The 22,999-nt window shown below is 33.0% G+C and overlaps 1 protein-coding gene across 8 annotated transcripts; it reads left to right on the top strand.

Moving 5' to 3' along the window:
* Nucleotides 1-5,129: 5,129 nt before the first annotated feature.
* Nucleotides 5,130-11,718, top strand: LOC104599250 (protein WVD2-like 7). 8 transcript variants are annotated; one of them, XM_010261888.3, is made up of 11 exons: nucleotides 5,130-5,498; nucleotides 5,944-6,005; nucleotides 6,368-6,650; nucleotides 6,801-7,099; nucleotides 7,279-7,485; nucleotides 8,144-8,205; nucleotides 8,292-8,384; nucleotides 8,491-8,587; nucleotides 8,681-8,752; nucleotides 9,248-9,358; nucleotides 10,972-11,718. In XM_010261888.3, the coding sequence occupies exons 2-11, from the start codon at nucleotides 5,979-5,981 to the stop codon at nucleotides 11,458-11,460; spliced, it is 1,740 nt and encodes a 579-aa protein (XP_010260190.1). In that variant the 5' UTR covers nucleotides 5,130-5,498; nucleotides 5,944-5,978; the 3' UTR covers nucleotides 11,461-11,718. The 8 variants fall into 8 exon arrangements, with proteins under 8 accessions (XP_010260190.1, XP_010260134.1, XP_010260053.1 ...); XM_010261832.3 differs by having other exon boundaries at nucleotides 6,368-7,099; nucleotides 8,693-8,752; XM_010261751.3 differs by having other exon boundaries at nucleotides 6,368-7,099.
* Nucleotides 11,719-22,999: the final 11,281 nt, after the last annotated feature.

Below are 22,999 nucleotides of genomic sequence, written 5' to 3'. Positions count from 1 at the left end.
ATCTCCAACTCTGCTGGTCCGTCTCTATCAGTCCATATCATCAAATTGATGGCATATTCATGAGTAGGGGTGCAAATCATGCCGGCCGGTTTAAGGCCAATCCATCCTAAGTCCTAACCCAACCCAAGGTTTTAAACCCCCAGTCCAATCTAATCAACCCTAATCCTAACCCCACCTAAAATCCCTCAACCTTAACCCAAGGCAACCCGGCCTTTCTTTCATCCTCTTAAATTTTCATAAAATCTCTCACATTAACTTTCATGACCGTATAATAATGACCATATATTGACTAAGAAACCTCATGACCATATATTAACCATTTTTATTGGTATTTTTTAGTTGTTTTTTATGACACCAATAAAAAAAAATGGAATGTCTCAAATGATTAAAGTATATTATATATGAATTATGATAGATCTCTTATTAAAATATAAGATCATGGAATTAGTAATTAATAAAACATACAACTGTGGAATAAAAATCAATGAGACACCTAAGAAGATCAAGCCAATAACTTGATACATCATACATTAGGCACAACAACATAAAAGAAATTTAAAAGAACACAAAGTAAACAAAATACACTAATGCCCATAAATAAATTAAGGGGGTGTTGGACAATATGATTGATTTTGTTTTTTGACAACAACAAAAATTGTCACATTAACTAACTGCCACATTAAGTTTCAAGTGACAGTTGCTTTTGTTTTCAAAATCAAAACCAATTTTGTTCAACAACCTCTAAAAATTCAACTCCCATATATCCATAGCTATATGGATTATGATAATATTCAGGTCGATCGGGTCTAATTGCTTGAGAGGTATACCCTAATCCAATCCGAAATGAAGTTGGATCAGCAAAAAATAACCCTAATCCTAATTTGATTGTAAACCTGATCCTATCCAACCTGACTTCTTAGGTTTTGTATTGGATAGCCCGACTTGGATTGCAGCCCTATTCATGAGTATCATTGGATACTGAATTTGTCCAACATTCATGAGCATTTCTATGCATTTGTTTTTCAACTCTCTTTGTGACACCACTGCTTTGAACCTTAGGCTGTATTTGGTTTAAAAGAAAAAAAAAAGGGAAATGAAGAAAAACCTATACAAGGTAAGGTAGGTGATGCTGCACAATTTGGGCACTCTTAGTTGACTGTGACTTGGCTTCTAGCTGGAACGGACGACACCTGAGAGGAAGGAGAAGGTGAAGGGTTTCCGGGGGGTTTTCCCGGTGGGAACACTCCGATGGATAAGTTAGAACTGGAGAAATCTCAAGAAAAGAATAGAGAATAAGAGTGCTGAAAGTGCTTAAGCTTCAATACCTTTGCTTCGTGAGAGTTGGAGTTCTTATGTCGAAGCTCGGTCATACCTGGCATAACCGCCACTGCCCTAGCCGTTATTGTCAGGGCAGACGTGGCAGGTGCGGGTTGTTGCTACAGATTACTATCGCCAGGTACGGACTTAACTGACGTGCCATGCTTTTCAGAGATGGAAAAGAAAACGCCGCCTGGCAAGGGATCAGAGCCTTGCCACTGGGTCCGGCAGGTATGGATGTCAGGCAGGCCTCCCCACAGCCTGCCGAGCTACTATACACCAGACTACCTGGGGCAAGTTTGTCTCGGTACCGAGGTGCCAAGGTGCCTGCGTTGGAGGTGGTACTGCCCCGAGGTGCTTCTCCCTCGAGACACTTAGCCAAAAATCGGGGTGCTCCCTTCTTAGAAAGGGAGAGCTCAGAGCCCCTTAGGAATAGCTCGGGCCTCAAGGGGAGCTCGGGCCCTGGGAGGAGCTCGGGACCTCCCACACTTGGTGGGAGTCAAGGTTGGCCAGGTGTTAGTCCTCGGCGAGTCGCCTAACCCACTGAGTGGCCAGCGTTGGACTCAGTGTGTCTCTCCCGTCGAGTCACGGTTTTGCTGTCAGGCTGAGTTGTTCTTTGAGCCAGGTCACGCACACGTATCCCTGTGCTATGAGGTCGGGCCAAATCACCCTTCATCGGTAGGGAATGAAAAGGCCGTGTTTTGGTTGCATCCTTAATGTCTTCTAAGTGGGCAACAACTTCTTTAAATGATCATTTTCAATTGTCTTCTTCAAGAAATTAAAATTACAAACACTAGGGGAACATATATAAATGTCTAAAATTTCTCCTTCCATAAAACTTTCAAGGCAGACTAAGGGGGTATTGGACAACATATATATTGTTTTCATTGATGTTAGTTGTTTATGTTTTCAAAAACAAAACCATGCAACCATCTGATTGAACATCCCCAAACGTAGAGAATCTGTAAAAGGAAGATTTCTTTATTGGAGCTCCTAAAATCAAACCAAATTATGGCATAGACAACCTGTGAAAGGAAAGTTTCTTTACATGCATTGCTTACTTGAAGTTAGTTGTATAGATATCATTTACAATGGGTCCAGACATCATTTCCACAAAGCTTTCAAGCCAGACTAAGTGTAGATTCAATTTCATTCACACCCCCTCGCATGGGAAGGGCTTCTATTTTAAATATTTTTTTACATTCAAAACAAAAATTAAGGGTGCATTTGGTTTACAGTCCAAATTAGAATTAAAATCAGAATTGGAATGTTATATTCCTCCACCTGTTTGGTTTGGTTCCAACAGGAATTGGAATTGGAATAGGTTGGACTGGGATTTCTCATTCTTAAGAGAGGGGGAAGGATTGGGAATCGAATTCCGATTCTGTCCAACCAAATAGTTAATTCCAGACCCCCTATTCCCATAAACCAAATGGGCCCTAAGTGTGCCGACGCAAGTCTCATGTTAAATCTCTTTGGCTCTATTTATTTGTAGTGCACTTTCATTTGCACTAGTAAAAATGCATTAAGGCTCAGTTTGGTAGGAGTACAAATACAAATATGTTGTGTGCAAAACCTTAAATATTATATTATTTTCTATGCATTTGTACCACACATATTTGTATTTATACTCTTTCCAAACTGAGCTTAAGGCTGTGTTTGGTTGTAATACGAATTTATTTGCACTGATGCAAAATCATAGCAGTGTAAATTATGATTTATTTTTATTTAAAAATTTACCTTATTTTGTTTGATTGCAACACAAAATCAATTAAATCAAGACTTGAAGCAAAATAAAGTAACACCCAAAATAAAATAAAACCAGAATTTGTATTATTTTCATTTGCACTCTCATGCATTTGTACTAGTGCAAATAAAATTGCACTGCAACCAAACACAACCTAAAGTGCAAATAAAAAGAAAGAAAATTCTGATTCACTTTTACGTTGGGTTTTACCTTCAAAATTTATTTTACCTTTTATCTAAAAATCAAGCAAAGAGGCAAAAGCCCAAATAAAAGGAAATATAAATTTACATTCAAATTATTTGCACTCTCATACTTTTACATAATTACCTGCATACTAATCGTAATAAAATTTGAGCCTTAAAAACAACATCTGCCTCTTCTCTTTTCGGAACTTTTTAACATTACAAAGTTCCCTAGTTCCAATCATCAACCACTAAAAGCGACAACTAAGATTTGTGAAATCATAGCTGCATTTAAAAGATCAAACAATTAAAAAGCCTTCTTTTTAATATGTAACCAAAACTATTATTTTAATATTCAGATATTAAACAAATAATTATCAGGTTCTGACCATACATTCATATGCAAGTTCTATCAAACAAATAGGAGCTTGATATTCCAGTGGATTTACTTTTCCAGCTGCACTTGTAAGCCTTCCTGATGGGCCCAAGTAATGATGATTCACGGGCCTGGTAATGATAATAAACAACTTTTACAATGAAAACAAAGGTTAAGCCCATGCACTATTGGCCCAAGTAACCAAAACAGATTGTTGTTTGTTTTTAACAAAAGCTACTTGAAAGCTATGGCTTTTGGAAAAAGCTACTTAAACCCAAAATAGTTGGAATTATCACTCCTGATCTAGGCAAGGAATTGTTCCCACATCCCTACCCATGGAATATTAAGGTGGCATTCAATAGTGTGTAAATATTATGGACGAAACCATTTTGGTCTTATCTATGGTAAGATATAATGTTTTGCTATGCGTAGACGATCCCTGTCCACAAAATAGTGTGAACAGGAACGAGCCACACCTCAATTTATCGTCTATAGTATTTTCTCGTTGATGGGCCACATTATGGTGTTGACAGTTTGTAGGAAGGTTTCAATGTAACACATGGTCCAATTACTCCTCATTTTATTTAATCTTTTAATAATTTTTAAACTTTTAAATTTTTAATTTTTAATATTTTATTAATAAAATAATAATTTTTAATGTTAATTCTAGCACAAGTCCGACGTTTCTCCTTCTCTACTCTTTTTTCATTATTTAAATCTTAAATCTTAATATTTTTAATAATAAAATAATATTTTTTTAATTACTTAAAAAATGTAATTATTGCCTATATATTAATTTATTAATGCCATTTTCAATTTATTTATCATATAAAATACAAAAATTAAATATTTATGATCGATTGTGTAGATCTCCATAAAATGTATACGAGATACATGGAATTAAAAAATGTGGTATGGATCCATCCATAGTTCAAAAGAGTAATAGATTGTGGTAGGACGATGTAGATTGATCTCAGGTATAGTATAAACTAATCCATATCCACTAATATTACATAATTCCTCTTAAATGAGTGCATTGGGAATATATTGGGTGTGGGCAAAAGTTCCCGTGTGCCTCAATCATGTAAGGCTCTGATTGGGCACGTTGTCCTCTCGCTCATCACTGAGACAACCTACTTTACAACAGACGATGAGACGACAGAGAAGCGTAACGGGAGCTCCAAAGTCAGAGCCTCAGTGCAGCAAAAAGCCAAGTAAGCTAAAGATGAGAGAGAATATGGTTGCCACGTGGGCTCAACCTATTGATCCTAAGGTTGTCGATTGTCTGAAACGGTTACCGTTATAAATACCGGCTCAGGTTCCTTATCCGCATCTTCGATCAACATCAATCCATTTCAGCCGTACGATAGTTAGAAACATTAACGGCGATCTGACGATCATTGACGGAGGGGAAGCGAGCCGTTCTTCCCCAGATCAGGACAAGAGGAAGAGACAAGCAGGGAGCGGATCTGTTAAGCATCTTGGTAGTTTAGAAGTCTCGTCCCACATGATAGAAAAATCCATTATTTACAAGAAAATAAAAAAAAAAAAGAAATGAAAAACTCTGGCGGTATGGCTTCTTAGTTCAGTCCAACAAGCAGACTTAAGATTCCATTGTTGCTTGATCCCAAACGTTTTTCTCGAGTGCTCAGAAGCTCCTGAAGTTCTTTTATTCATACAGATCAAACGGAGCTCTTGCGATTGAGCTCTTTGTCGTCGGATATATTGAACTACAGAGTGTTTTTTCAGAGGTTTTCGTTTTGTTGTTGCTGCAATTCGCCACTAGAATTGTGGCTTGAAAGTTTTTAACTTTTTCGTTTCTGTCGATATTTACTTCCTATGCGAGAGCAATGTTCTTGATTCAAGACATTTGAAGGTATATTTCTAGGGAAATTATTTTATGCTGTAGTGAATTTTGTGTTTTTTTTTTTGTGGTACTTTGACTGATCTGCAGTATTCCGTACTTGAGTGATACTTGTCAGGTGAAGAGATGCGTTATTTAAGTTATTTTTTGAACTAAATAAGCTTCCCAATTCCTCTACTGAATCTTTTACCGTTCAATTTAGATTCATGGTCTTGTTTCATTTTCTATTGCTCTTGGAAATGGGAGAAGTATTGTTCATGCAATGGAAGATCTGTTATATCAAAGACTTGAAGTCTTTATTAAATAATTTGTTTAGTTAAAACGCTTCGACTAATAGGGTTGCTTATATCCTTAATTGCTGATTTTATGCATTGATAATAATTTTTTGAGGATGTAATGGTAAAACTGGTTTCTGAGGTAGAACGTAGAAATTTAATTTTCTGTCTTGAATGTACAGGTATTTCAGGGATGTGAGAATTGATTTGGTTTCTCATGGCTGGAGAATCCATTAGCTTTAAGGTTTGGTTTTGAGCTCATAAAGTAGAGGTCCAATAAGCATTTAGCTAACATTCTTCTTAAATTGGTCGATTTATTATTTATAGTCTAGATGTTGACGAACATATCATTTATCTGTAGAAAGAACTACCTTGTGGTACGATCTTGTTGAAACCATACAAATTTGATCTGATATAATCTTCACCGAGAGGTTTCATGATTACACTCAAGTTTTTATAGGTTGAAATTGGTTTATGAATTAGTGTTACACAACTATGTCTCTTCTTGTATTCTCTCTGTACAATATTTGCTTAAAAGACCAAATATGTATAGCCACAACTCACATGCAATCTAAAGTTATATTACTTTTCTTTCAAAACTGGCAGGCAGAATCTTTACATTCTGGTTCCATATCATTTGGAAGATTTGAAGGTGAATCCTTAGCATGGGAAAGGAGATCCTCCTTCTCACATAATAGATACCTTGAAGAGGTCGAGAAATGCTCAAAAGCTGGTTCTGTCACTCAGAAGAAAGCCTATTTTGAAGCACATTTTAAGAAGAAGGGTCTTCTGCTGCAGACTTCATCTGTATCCCAAAATGGAATGGAACATCAAACTAATGAAAATGATATCCTGGACCACATGAGTTACATGGAAGAATTAGAGCAGGGTAATGAAGGAAGCCATTTTGCTAATTATGATGAAATCTCACATAATTCAGATCAGCATGGAAAATATGATATTATGGGTTGTGAAATGGAGGTTGAGGACTTTTCACCTAAATTTGACATGGAACCCCCTCTCACTAATTCCCATGCAGTGTTGGATGATGATGACCAACTCATAGAACTTGATATAACACAGCAAAATCAATCTCTTAGTAATGCTGATGAACTGTTGGATGGTGATCAACAACAACATGCTGGAACACACCAAAGTGAATATGAGCTCACGGTGCTACCTTTGGTTAAGGATGAACCAGAAATGGAAGTAAAACATAATATTGCTGATGAAACAGAAAATATGGATGGAAAAAACACCAAACTATCCACAAGTAGTTGCATGGCAGGGAAAGCTGATACTTCCAGAGTGAAGAAACCACGAAGAACTTCTCCGAAGGTGAGAGTTCTCCAATGTAATGGTTCATAAATGGATTGCTGTTGATGTGCATGTCTTTCTTGTATGCTCACTTAGTTTGCTGTGTGTGCTCTGTAGAAATTTTGCTATAGTATTATAATCTCTATTATAGACTATTATGTCTGTCTTTTGGCTTACTCTTCTTGATATCTTGATCGTAGGTAAAGGCAGTAACAGAAACAAAATCTGCCAGACCCAAACCAAAGACTCAGATTCCAAGAAAGATTTCAAATGAATTATACAAGGATCCTGCAAAGAGCCCAAGGAGAATTGAAAGAGAGGCCCCAGTGAAGACTAAAACAGAGAAACGGTCTCCTCAAAAAGTTTCACCAGCTATTGGTTCTCAAACCAGAATTACAAAGCGAGAGGTAAGCATCTTAAAGTATGGCATTCCTTAACTTCTTTTGTTTATAGTATGTTCTGCAGCAATATATTTAATCACAGAGAAAGTCAAGGTTTTATGTAACCATCCCAAGCTTTCAACATTATTGAAAAGTGACTATTCATGTTTCATACTTCAAATAAGTTTAGTAAAATGTGAGTACATGGCTACATGCATCTATGAAACTATTGTATACCAAAGCAATGATAAGATAAATCAAGATAGGGTCTGTTACTGTTTGGTTCGCAGTAGGAATCGGAATAGGAACTGGAATCGAAATCCTTTGGAATCGGAATCGAAATGGTCTATTCCCATAGTCTGTTTGGTTCAGACAGGAATGGGAATGGGAATTGGAATCAGCAAGAATGGGATTTCATTCCCCAGGGAGGGGCAGGGAATGGCCATTCCAGCAGGAATGGGAATGGGATTCTGATTCCACCCAACCAAATGGTTGGAATCGGAATAGCCCATTCTGATTCCGATTCCAGACCCCTATTCCCGTGAACCAAACGGGGCCATACTGTCTTATTTGGAGTGTACACACTTTCCAGTTCTGGTTGATAAGTTTTTTGAATAATAACAATTACCAAAAGGTCCAAAACTTGAAGTTTGATTATTTTAGCAATTTTTTGTTATTGTTATAGACTGGTGTCCCCTCACAGTATCCTGGAAATTTGAAGGTGAAATCCAGTCAAGAAAATAAAAGGTATGAAGTCCTTTTCTCGATTGTCATACTATATCTGATATTCCTCAGTTAACTCTTAGGAACTTTTTATCTTGTTTTTGTTACAGTGAGAAAGATACAAGGATGAAGAAAGCAGGCAGTAAATCTCAACCTTATGCATCAGAGAAGGATGAATCCAAAGCACATCAGACTGCAAACAGGTTTGTGAATAGCATAATTGGGTTAAATACAATTACTTTTTTGGGACCTGAAAAACAATCATTGCCTTTTAATTTTGGATTTCTGGTCATGGTTTGGTTAATGTAGATCCAAGAAAACAGTAATTTCACCTAAGACATATGTAAAGTCTAGTCCTGCAGTCTTCAACTTCAAGTGTGATGAAAGAGCAGAAAAGAGGAAAGAGGCAAGCAGTTTTGTTCATTTCAAATTTGTTTTATCTATAATGGATTGAACCTGAAAGAATTACTCGTCCATTACTGCCCCTTATCTGAATCAGTTTTATATGAAGTTGGAGGAAAAAATGCTTGCTAAAGAGGTTGAAATGAACCAGATCCAAGCAAGAACACAGGTATGTAGAATGATCTCTTTTTAAATTTACATATTCGAACACAGTTAGAGCTAAGTTTTTTGACAAGGTGTAGTTTCTAATCTGGCTAACATAATGATGGTCATATTTATTTTGCACGCAAGTTTATTTCAATTATTATATATGTAAAAAAGAAAAGTCCTTTTTTATGATATTTGGATATTTGATTATGTCTGTATTCATGTCAATGATACAAATTCATAAAATAAAAAATAATACAGCATTTATCTCGTAATTTATATTATTAATTACATCCCCTGTATATAATTTTTCATTCATATCTCAGGTTGTTTTGTAAATAACATGAGCAAAATCATTTTCATAAGACATCTTATGTTATCTATATAAAGTACACGATTATGTGGGCACCCTGCCATCTCTATTTTATAAGATTTTTATGTATTTTGTCTTAGTGGTGTGTTCAGCCTTTCCTTTATTATATGACAGAGCCCATTGTATTAGTTACTGTATTTGTAGGAAGAGACAGAAGCTGAGATAAAACAATTTCGAAGAAGCCTCAACTTCAAGGCAACGCCCATGCCCTCTTTCTATCATGAAACACCTCCACTGAGTTCCAATGCCAAAAAGGTACATAGACTACTTTTATGTCCTGACGCATGCAATTCCTTTCTCATGAACAGAGATAAAGAAAATTCAAAGTGGTAAGAACAGTTATTTTCTCAAAAAGTTGGACATGTTGCACCCCAACAGGGCAATCAAAATTGACCATGTCACCCATTTAAGGAATCATACCATCAATTTAAAATAGTGCAAAAGCCCACTTTTCCATTGTTGTCATTCTTCTTGCTTATTCTACTTTCTTAGATATGGCTAGTAATGTTAACAGAAATACCAGTAAGGCTAGAGTTTTCTGACCTTGTGTTCTACTTGTCTTGGAAGTTACAACTCTAGCGGCAGATCAGGTTGATTTGTCAAGGTCGGTCATGCCTTGGTCAAACCTGAGCCAGACAATGTATGCTACATATGTTATAATATGATTCCTTTTCCCATAACAATGTAGCAACTTTGTCTCGGTGATGGAATAGTTGAGTGTGAATATATATAGCCAAAAAAAATTGTCCCTTTACACTATTAACAATTGCTTTTTGCTTATATGATATTGTAACCGTTAAATCAAGCTTTGTTGTTCTTGCAAACTAAACCCCATTTGACCAAAACAAGACTTGCGTTGGGCCACATTTAGCAAAGAGACTCTCCTTGTTCTTGAACTGTGAGTCTTAGGTTAATTCATGGGTTTGGCTCAGGTTGCAGTTCCAAAAAAATGTCCCTTTACATCATTAACAATTGCATTTTGCTTATATGATATTGTAACCATTAAACCATGTTTTATTGTTCTTGCAAACTAAACCCCATTTGACCAAAACAAGACCTGCGTTGGGTCACATTTAGCAAAGAGACTCTCCTTGTTCTTGCACTCTGAGTCTTAGGTTAATTCATGGGTTTGGCTCAGGTTGCAGTTCTAGCTATTCCATTTTTCTTTTTATTTTTGGTAATGTAGTTCTGGCTAAGGTACTGGAAATGAAGTTTATGTCCTATTAAAGACCTGATTTTTGTCTTGATGGAATCGTTTGTTCCTGTATGGAATTTTCCTGAAGAAAGAAAGTCTGACTAGACTAGAATTGTCTGAGCTTTCGGTATAAAAACTCAACTGGAGGACGAGGAGCGGGTTCCTCTCAAATCTCAATGAGAAGAATGAAGCATGCTGATTCTTCCATTGACTCAAAACAACTTCTACTTCCATGCAAGGCCCCAATCCTCAATTTAGGGAATTAGAGAACCATTTCTATTTAATTTCATGGTGTGCATTGGTAGTTCATGTGTTTTCATAATTCATTTATTAGCATTTAGAGTGTAATCTATTTGACCAGTTAAATGGACAAAATCATGCATGTATCTCACATTTGTCGCTCTAGCATTTAAGTATTTGATTCTATCTTACTTCTGAGCTATAATACCCGAATACCTCTACAAGGGTGCCATATCACATTGGATGTTTCAATTTCATATTCGTATCTGATTCCATATCCAGTGGCATCTAAGTACATTGCTTCTTAGAATTGTTACTCCACATACAGAGGTTTCTCTAATTATTTTGCACATTTAAAGTGCATAATTACTGGTAAAAGGAAAAAATGGAGAAGCTTTCTCATATGTGGGAGCATTATTAATCTCCTTTTCAGGGTGTGTCAAATGATGTAAAATCAACTAAACAGCGAGGTGAATCTACAAGTCCAGCGAGCAGGGCTGCATCCAGATCACAAGCATCTTCTGAGGCAGGAAACCAGAACCTTTCTGCTAGTGAATCTGCAAACATAACTGTTGATCAACAAGTCTCAGAGGAAATTAACTGTGCTATAACAGTACCCACTGAAACTGATGGTGGCTCTCCAAATTTATCAACCAATAGAAGCCATGCTCCACAAACTGGAAAGAGAATTGAGGCAGCAGGGAAGAAAGAGAAGGAGAAGAGTAAGCATCCCAATATACAGAAACAACTAGGATCAGAGACTAGTAAGGTGAAGAAAGAGAGAGTTGAGAGGAAGAGGGTAGATGGAAAAGTAGGGCAAAGTAGCAATGAGGTAGCAAGCAAAGAAACAAAAGGAGTTGACATGGGTATAGACATTGGCGGGTCAGGACTGAACAATCTAGCCGTTGGTGTTGCCTCCTAATTGCATCCCCAACTGTCACCATCTTACTTGCATTTATGTTTTACTTCATTCTTACATGTATCCAGTATGTAACATACATGTAGTTGTAGTTGGAATAGAAAAAACAATGGTGGCTGTTTCAGGGAATTCTTGAAATGGGAATCTCCCTTGCCACTTCTTTGGCTCCCTGAACTTCTCCATTATCCACAGAATCACAGATAATTATTTGGTTATTATAACTATAGAATAAGATACCAGGGCAATGCGATTCTATACCGAGTATGATGTAGCATTCACTGCTTTATGGGCCACCATAAAACAGGTAATTCGGTCTTGGTCCCTCCGGTGGCATTTTACATGAATGTTGTTTTTCTCGTTTCTACAAAATGCCACATCAGCAAAAGGAACAATAACATGTTTTTGATTTGAAAGTACGTTTTCTCAAAACAAAAAGAATCTATAGTTTGATTTTGAAAATAGCTTTGTTCAATAGTTTGTGAAATGAACAAAAATATGTTTTTTGACTTTTTGCAAAAAAAAAAAAAAGAAAGAAATGTTTTCACTTCCATAAATGAAAAATAAAGGTAAGAAAAGTGTACTAGTATCCATTTAATTAGAATCCGTATCTGTATTATATGTGTTAATAAAGCATTATGTCAAACCAACAGAGGAAACCTTGTCTTTTGACCCCATAAATTCAAGAAATCATTTTTCTTTTTTTTTTGTTTTTACCTTCATGGGGTAAAAAGGTATTGCACAACCAAGGAGGTGGTTTATTTGTTTTTTTAAATAATGTTTTAAAACCATTTATAGGGCCAAATTTTATTAAAATCACAAAAAAGAAACAAAAGTTAATTAGCATTACACCCCTCCCCTCTAAGTTGGCCAATCTTTGATTGCAGGATGTATCCCGTATGTTTGATCTGTGGTCTATGCACCAAGCATGGTTTTTAAAACCGAACCAGTCAGGGGTCTGGTTATTGGGTCGAATGGTCCAACAATTCGATCTGAATTATCGGCCTGTTTTGATAAAAAAATAAAAAATAAAAATTGAAAAATGATCAAAACCGTTCGAACAATTAACCGGCTGATTAGCGATTTGTTAACCAAAATCAACAATTTTGAGGAAAAACAGAATCGATCAGATGACCGATTCCCGGTTTTTCCAATCCGGTTCGGTTTTGAAAACCATGGCACTAAGCATCCAATTAATTGGACAAGCATTGACATGTATGCATGCATGCCAGTTGATTATATAAATTTTGCATTTACATGCATCTCATTTTCTTTCTTTATTTTCCTGAGAGTTCTACGGAAACTTATTAGTAGCACCAGTCGAGTAAACAAGAAAATCGACAAAAGTAGCTGACACTCATAAAGTGTTGCTGGGTGCGTTGGCCCTTTTGCAAATCCAACGACGAAAATGCCCACTCAACTCTATATGGTTAATGGAATGACTAATATATTTGAAACCAAATCAGTGCTTAGGTGTCATAACGAACCGAATCAATCGATTAATCGGTCAACGGGTTAATGAGTTATATTCACTGGTCGGTTTGATTAATTGAACTTTGATTTTTCGTTTTTTTATGAGCACCCTACCTATCACCCTAAGAAGGAGAATGTAAAAAGAAAAGAATGGTGACTGTCATTGGATGGTCCAATCCAAATATCCAATTGAAATTAAAAGTATACAGTTGCGGGAGGACAGGCGTTCACCGCAAAAGAGTAGATATTTACCAACGGACCTAATCCATTACTAAAACACAATAAATTTATCGGTATATCTCTAAATCTATCCATCCGTAGGTATAAGCACCGTATCAATATGATTTTACTGATGGATTTGGTCTTTGCCAGTATAAATTTATGGCCTAAATATTAATAATAATGACAAATAACCATCGGTAAAGAAACAGAAAAAGCTTATTCAAAGATCTTTAATGACATATTGATGCAACTTATAGCAACAGAAATTGGGTTCATAATTTTTTCACCACAACAATCCGTCGTAAAAGTGTTGGTATTTTTTACAATAGTCTTAGAGGAAAATTTGAACCTTAGTGGAACCTTAAGAGACCATATTAGACTCCAGATTCTGTTGGGGCTTTGGCTAGTATTACACAAGCCATCCTCTAGGTTTTGTGGCTTCCAGGCGAGCTGATAACCAGATTTGACGCCATAGTTACCATCTTTGCTACAGGCGGAGATGGCTTGTCCTCCATACATTGTTGACAGAAAGAAATGGTTGTGATTGTAGCAATTTCCCCCCATAGTGAAGACTGAAGAGAGTTCCAAGCCAGAGAAGTCCCATTGCAAAGTATGCTGCTTTATAAGATTCGAGACTAGAATAGACATGCAAATCAGCGGGTAGCTTGGCAAGTGAGAATCCAAAGGTCTTCCCATATATTGAAAGACCTCTTTGAACCATCCAAAGGTCTTCAAGCCCAAGATGGCTTATGCCTAGTTTGGGCATGAAGGATTGAACTATTTGAGAAGTATATATATTCTTAATTAAGACGATCAAAGGGTGATATTAATGTTGGGTAAGAAGCCTCCGAGGTGTTTTGGCTAAGAGGGCTATGCTAAACTATTCACTAGGCATTTGGTGAATGCTATGTAAATTAGAGGAGTCAAGCTTTTGTGGCGGGAAAATGCTAAACCTTGGGGATGACAACTCTCTATTTTAGTTTCACCCATAGCGAGAGGAGTTTGGATCTGCCCCTCAACAGTAAGGATGCAACTTGGCCCGGGTTGGCCCAAACCCAACCTTAACCCAACCCAAAAAAGTTGGGTCAGGTTGATGTTTGGCTTAGGGTTAGGGTTGAAATTCATGAACCCGATTTTACTTTGGGTTGGGTTAGGGTTGACCCCTTAGCCAACCCGACTCAACTCAAACCCGACTCTCCTTTTTTCATGTCATTTTTTAAAGAACCAATGAGATGCTCTCCTTCCTCATACAAAATTATCTAAAACCTCTCTCTCTCACCCACATGTTCCCAACAATCTCCTCTCTCAAAATTTATCCTAAAGTACCTCCCCCACTTTATCCTAAATCATCTCCAATAATTTATCTCCTAATTTATCTACAATTTACTAGAGAATTTCTCTCCAAGTTATCTCTAATTCCTATTTATCATCTTTGCCACTTTTTATCTATATTTATGTAAAGAAAGTTTAAGTTAAAAAATTTAAGAATTATTTAAATATTTTAACAAATTATATAATAACTTTAAAATAGTTATTAAAAATATAAAAAAATAATTATAATATATTTAATAATATTCATATTATTAATAACTTTATATTTCTACAAAATTCATCATGAAATTATGTACTAACAATATAAATTACAATTTTCTAGATTATTCAAATTAAATGTTATTCAAATAATAGAAGTTAATTTCAATATTTCAATAACTAAATATCTTAAATTCAAATAAGGAGTATTTTTAAATATTTTATATATTATTTAAATATTTAAATAACTAAATATTTTAAATAATGAAATATTTAACATAACAATATTTTAAATAGTTAAAATAACGAAATTATGCAATAAAATAAAAAAAACCATAACATAATATTCAAATTAATAACAATTTAATATTTTTACAAAATTAATAATGATATTATGTAATAATAGTATAAACTCTAAAATATTTATTAAAAACAGAAGATAATTACAATAGATTTAATAAAATTCATACTATTAATAGTTTTATATTTTTACAAAATGCATCACGAAATTGTGTACTAACAATAAAAATTATGATTTTTCAGATTATTCAAATTAAATGTTATTAAAATAATAGAAATTTAATATTCAAAAATAAAATACTATTTCAATAACTAAATATCTTAAATAATACAATACAAAGATAGCTAAATAATTATATAGAAATATATTTAATTATGTAAATATTTTAAAAACTAAATATCTTAAATTAAAATTATGGGTATTTTTAAATATACTATATATTATTTAAATATATAAATAAATAAATATTTTAAATAACAGAATATTTAACACAAAAATATTTTAAATAGTTAAAATAACGAAATTGGGCAATAATATTAAAAAATCTTCAAATAAAATAAAATCATAACATAATAATCAAATTAATAATAATTTAATAATTTTACAAAATCAATATTGAAATTATATAATAATAGAATAAATTATAATTTTATAGATTATTAAAATCAATAAATAATTAAGATTATAAAATTTAAATAAGAATATTATTTAAATAACTAAATAATATTTTAAATAACCAATTTCACTTATATAAATTAATATTTCAAGAAAAATAACTTTCAAAAAAATAATATTCATTAATCTCTCTCTCTCTCTCTCTCTATATATATATATATTAAAACAAAGCGGTCAAGAAATTTTCTCCTTTTTAGAATTTTTTATTTTTTTATTCCATGTTATTCTTTTAAGAACCAATGAGATGCTCTCCTTCCCCAACAATCTCTTCTCCTAAAATTTATCTTAAACTACCTCCCCCACTTTCTCCTAAATCATCTCCAATTCCTATTTATCTCCTAACTTATCTCTAATCTAATAGAGAATTTCTCTCCAAATTATCTCTAATTCCTATTTATCCTCTTTGTCACCATCTATATCTTTCTAAAGAAATTTTAAACTAAAATCTTTTAAAATTATTTAAATATTTTAACAAATTATATAATAACTTTAAAATATTTACTAAAAACACAAAAAAATATAATAGTTTTAAAATATAATAGATTTAATAATATTCACATTACTAATAGTTTCAATAATTAAATATTCACATTCAATAATATTCAACACGAAATTATGTACTAACATTAAAAAAAAAAATATTATTTCAATATTTCAATAACTAAATATCTTAAATAACAAAATACTAAAACTAGCTAAATAATTAAATAAAAAGTATTTAATTATTTAAATATTTCAATAACTAAACATCTTAAATTCAAATAATGAGTATTTTCAAAATATTTTATATATTATTTAAATATTTAAATAAATAAATATTTTAGATAATGAAATATTTAACATAACTTTAATTTAATTAGTTAAAATAACAAAATAATGCAATCAAATAAAAAAAATCATAACATAATGTTCAAATTAATAATAATTTAATATTTTTACAAAATTAATAATGAAATTATGTAATAATTCTATAAACTTTAAAATATTTATTAAAACACAAAAAATATTTATAATAGATTTAATAATTTTCATATTATTATTAGTTTTATATTTTTACAAAATTTCATCACGAATTCTGTACTAACAATATAAATTATGATTTTCCAAATTATTCGCGTTAAATGTTATTCAAATAATAGAACTTTAACATTAAAAATATAAAATATTATTTCATTATTGCAATAACTAAATATATTAAACAATAAAATACTAAGAATAGCTAAATAATTACATTGAAAAATATTTAATTATTTAAATATTTCAAAAACTATATATCTTAAATTCAAATAATGAGTATTTTTAACTATTTTATATATTATTTAAATATCTAAATAACAAAATATTTTAATTAACAAAATATTTAACACAACTATATTTTAAATAACTAAAATAACAAAACTATGCAATAAAATAAAATAAAAAAATATTAACATAAAAAAATCATAACATAATATTCAAATTAATAATTATTTAATAATTTTACGAAATTAATAATGAAATTATGTAATAATAAGATAAACTTTAAAATAATTATTAAGAACGCAAAAAGTAATTATAATATATTTAATAATATTCATATTATTAATATTTTTATATTTTTACAAAATTCGTCATGAAATTATGTACTAACAATATAAATTATGATTTTCCAGATTATTCAAATTAAATATTAATCAAATAATAGAAATTTAACATTACAAAAATAAAATATTATTTCAATATTTCAATAACTAAATATCTTAAATAATAAAATACTAAAAGTAACTAAATAATTACACAGAAAATGTTTAATTATTTAAATATTTCAATAAATAAATATATTAAATTCAAATGATGAGTACTTTAATATTATTTAAATATTTAAATAACTAATTATTTTAAATAACGAAATATTTAACATGACTATATTTTAAATAGTTAAAATAACGAAATTATGCAATAAAATAAAAGTCTTAAAATAAAAAAAATTATTACATAATATTCAAATTAATAATAAATTAATATTTTTACACAATTCATAATGAAATTATGTAATAATAGTATTAGCTTTAAAATATTTATGAAAAACACAAAAAATAATTATAATAGATTTAATAATATTCTTATTATTAAGAGTTTTATATTTTTACAAAATTCAACACGAAATTATGTACTATAAATATAAATTTTGATTTTTCAGATTATTCAAATTAAATGTTTATTCAAATAAGAAATTTAACATTAAAAAATAAAATACTATTTAAATATTTCAATAACGAAATATCTTAAATTCAAATAATGAGTATTTTTAAATATTTTATATACTATTTAAATATTTAAATAACTAAATATTTTAAATAACGAAATTATGCAATAAATTAAAGTTTTTAAAATAATAAAATCCTAACATAATATTAAAATTAGTAATAATTTAAAGGTTTTAGAAAATTAATAATGAAGTTATGTAATAATAGAATAAATTATAATTTTATAGATTATTAAATTCACTTAATAATTAAAATTATAAAATTTAAATAAGGGTTTTATTTAAATAACTAAATAATATTTTAAATAACCAATTTCACTTATATCAATTAATAATTCTAGAAAAATAACTTTCAAAAAAATATTATTCATCAATAATGTATTTAAAATCTTAATTGATATTTATTATATATTTAATATACTAAAATTAATATTTATTGTATTTTCTGCAATTATTTTCATTTTTTTATAAATATATTTTCAATAATTATGCATAAATCTTCATTTGTTTTGTTATTTAACAGAAAATATTTTATAGTTATTGGATATTAAACTACTATTATTTAACTTTTTAAATTTAATTTATTATACTTATTGTATTTATTGTATTTTTGTGTTACTTTATTCATCGATATTTATTAGAGATTAAAATATTATTTGATATTACAATTTTTGTTGACTAACTTAATATATTTTTTAGTATTTTTATTATTTTTGTAATTATTTTATTTTTATTAGTTATTTATTTTATTTTCATTATCAATATATTTTCAATTATTATGCATTTTTGCTATACAATTTGAATAACTATTGGAGATTAAACTACTTTTATTTATTTGAGTTGTCTACTGTCCAGTTTGGAGCGTGTAAGGCACTCCACTACTACCCCTCGGGTCGTGTACTCGGCCACCAATCTAGGGCTCATCTCTAGAGCTTCATCGCCTGGTTCGCCCACCACATCGGGAGACCCTACAACACCTTCACCATCCCTTGGCCTCATCGATCCAATACTCTCATGGGGAGATTCATTGCCCCATTGGCTACACTCAGCGCCTACAGGGGCAATCCTCTCTCTCAACACACGGATCTCGGGCTTTAGAGCAGGGCCCTTGGACTCACTGGCGTAGCTCTTCCTACTACTGATTTATGTGGTAAGACGAGGTGAAAAAGCGCCTGACTCTTTAGAACACTCAAAGCACTTAGGACCAGAGTCGGAGTGAGACATGGCTTTAGTTCAAGTCTTTACCTAATGGACGAGGTCTTGGAAGGTTTAAGGGTGATCAAAGTCGAAGGTCGAGGTCTCTGAAGGTTCAAGCTCTTAAAGGCAAATGATGAGGACAGTTTCGACTAAGTGCCCTATTTGAAGGAAAACAAACGGCTCAGATCATCTCCGATCCAATGGCCATGGAGTGACCGCCTTAGCAATCCGATCCGACGCCTGACACGTGTTGACCACCTTGGGAAGACGAAACGACACCGAATGAGTTAGTTGGTCCACTCACTGAGTTAGGCAGCCCACTCGCTAATCTTGAGCCAGAAGCAACTCGACTCGGTTGACCCAATGCTCGTCCCGCGTACGATCACAACGTGATGACCCATCTCCCATATGGTCACGACCCGACGCCCGTCTCGGGCACGGTTCTGACCCATCAATATTGATACCCGTCACACGCACGGTCAGTACCCAATGACAGAATCTGTCCCCTGTACGGCCACAACTCGTTGACATTAACACTTGTCTCGTGCACGACCACACCATGCCCATTCATTACCCATACCTCACATGGTAGTAACCGGCTGAGGTCAATGCCTGACCTATGCATAGACTCATCAACACATCTATGAAGCACACGATTGGAGGGCACATGCATCTTGTACCCGTAAAAAAACATAGCACCAAGCTCTTTGAAGCCAAGGCCGATGCCTTCGCGCTTTTCGGCCCTCCACAACTCTCCCAAGAGGCAAAATCAACAAAGTAGCTACCACTAAGACAAGGGAAGCCCTTCGTAGCCGAGGCCGACATCTCCGCGCTCCTGAGCCAGGCTACCTACAACGAAGCAAAAACCAAAGCCGACATCTCCACGCTCCTGAGCTGGGCTATCCCCAATGAAGCCAAAGCCAATGCCGATGTCTCCATGCCTCAACAATGGGCTGTCTCCAACAAGGCCGAAGCCGAAGCCAAGGTCCTCGCCAAAATAAGCTACTTAGCACCTCCTAGTAAGAACAATACACTCTCTTTGGCCGAAGCCGAGGTCACAACTCCGACCTCCACCACGACCTCTAGAGTGGGGAGCAAATGATGTAGACACACATGGCAGGACCAATGGCATGGACGCACATGGCAGCAGGCCCAGGATAAGGATGCGTAGCACAGGCCGGATGGCATCATGGTCATTCGCTCATAACTAACTCCAGGCAAGTTCAGCTATAAATAGGTGGTGTTACTTCCACCTATGGACTGAAATAGTATGAACCCAAAAACAGTAACAACTAAAAGAGAAGAATGCAAACTGGGAAGCAGGTGAAAGTATTTCATCTCTCTTGTATTAATCAGCATGTATTTGAAGTTTTGAACTCCAACTTCTCAGTAAACCTCCCAAAAAACCTATATCAGAAATCTCAAGCAAGAGGGAGGGTTTGGTGAACATTAACACAAAAGATTTATGGGTTTTAGTTTTCATTCATAAGGGCAATATTGGTATTATAAAAATATTTAGAGCAAGGTATTAATGGTTCTCCACTAACAATGGTCTTATATATGTTATGTGGGGCTAGTCAATAAGGTATATATAAATAGATTTTAAAAGTTCAAGGTATATTTAAGTAATTTCTTAAATATAAGTAGTTTCTTAATATATTAAAATATTTTTATATTTTAAAAAATTTCCTTATTTTAACTAAATTTATTTTTTAAAATAATTTTAATTTAAAAATTTTGGGGATTCAAGTCCTTAATGGAAAACTCACTCCAATTGAGGATTGAGGATGAAAAGTCATTTTTATCCCCAATCAGGGTTGGGGACCCCACCCCGAACCCGCCCCCATTGCCATTCCTAAACTTTAGAAAAAAAAGGTTGATTAATCGTATATGTTGCTCAGTTGGAAATAGTGGCAGAGTTAGGAATTTGTGAATTGCAACTAAAACTAAAGTAATTAATACTCAAAAACAGAAAAGGCATCAATAAATAAATATTTATTATTAATCATTCACATGTGTAACATTACAATTGTCCTCAACAAGTTTTCATATTTTAGAAGCCTTTTATCATGACTATTGATCAAATTCGTTATTTTATTATAATTAAAGACTATTAACTTTTTTAAAATTAAAGAGATGGCTTTTAATAAGAGTTTTGTAGCTTTACTTTTAGTGGGTTATCTTTATATATTTTGAATTGATCTCACAACTTTTTATTTAAGTTGGATCAATTAAAAAAAAAAAGAATTTAAACCTAACTTTAATTGTAAACAATTCATCAAAGATTATAGAAACCAAATAGGTTAAATTGATCTCCTCGTGTCAATGATACTCCGCCTATAGTTGGTTGGTTGTAGTAGAGTAGAGAGTTGGAATTGAAATGATACTCCGCCTCGTGATAACCTCTGTCTTCACCGGTAGAGGTCGGGGGTTATCCGGTTATGGGTTTGGGGAGGGGCTAACCCATTGTGTAGCCCCGAGTCGAACCCTAATATAAGAAATGAACATTTTTCAAAGCACAAAAGAAGTGAAAAAAATTAGCCCAACCCGAGTCGAACCCAACAATGGGTGGGTTGGGGGTTATGGATTCGACTTGGACTTGTACCGCCTACACCCGACCCCAACCCATGTTGGTTCATGAGACTACAAAATAGGATTAGCCCATCCGGCCATCCCATTCCCCAAACCCACAACCCCCACCGGCCACTATAATTTAATTTGAGCGTCCTCTGGTCCCTTGCAAAACCAAAGATGGCCATGGCACATAACTAACTCTGTAAGCTTTAGGCCTAGCCCATGTTTCAGTTAATTAGGCTCCATAGTCGATGAAATTAGTTTCCCCTTCCGAATTGGGACTGCAACGACGAGATAACATTATTTGTAATTTGTGCCTGAATACAAAACCTAAGCCCATTAGTAGCATTACATTCAGGGCCTGTTTTGTGTGTTTTTTTGGGAAGATCTTCTGGTAGTTCTGACATGTAAAAAACGCATAAAGTTTTTGCATGAAGATGTGAGTAGTCCAAAATATGTTTGACAGATGTGTATCTTTATCTTTCCGTGTGAGTTTAAAATGTGAAAGACGCAAGAAATTTCATTTGGAGATTCCGAAATCAGCCCAAAATGGGTTTTTCGTATCTTTTCGACATTCTGTTTTTTGATGGTTAGATCTTCTGTACGTCAAACGAAAATAGACCGAAAATCGATCTTCCCAACTTATAAACAGTTGAAAGATCGCATGAAAAGACACACCAAATAGGTCCTAAATCATTCACCTTGATTCCTTTACTGATGAAAAAAGCCAGCAACAAAAGCCCATCTTATTCCTTTGGAGGCTTCATGCCCACAATGAAGGAGAGAAGAGACATTGATGGTCCATCTCCAACCACTCAAACCCATTATTATATTTCTCAGTTGTATCATAGCTTTTCATGATTACTAATTCCAACTCCTATCTGCTACACACAGGCTTCTTAGTCACGATAAGTGAATACTTAGAACAAAACACCTTTTTATAATCCATTTTTCGCTTATTTCAACTTTCAAGTATCCTCTATAAACAAAACCCACATGATCATCAATCCATTACTGAGATTGATGATCCAAATGTATAGACTTAGGGGTGTAAACGGATCGAATTCATATTGGATCAGGCAATATTTGATTCAAATTTGATTAGAAAATTCAATATCCAACAGATATTGAAAATTAATATCCAAATTTGAATTCGATTAAATATACGAATATTCGATTCAATTGGAATTCGATTAATTAATTATTTTAGATAATCAATAAATATATAAAATAAATATTTTATTGATATAAAGTATATAAATATATAAATTATTTATATAACTTAGTTATTATATATATTATATATAAGAATTAAATAATCGGTTGAA

This window comes from Nelumbo nucifera, chromosome 3, assembly GCF_055504915.1.
Source record: "Nelumbo nucifera cultivar China Antique chromosome 3, China Antique-T2T, whole genome shotgun sequence".
NCBI classification, from domain to species: domain Eukaryota; kingdom Viridiplantae; phylum Streptophyta; class Magnoliopsida; order Proteales; family Nelumbonaceae; genus Nelumbo; species Nelumbo nucifera.
This window is presented reverse-complemented; position numbering and strand designations above follow the sequence as displayed.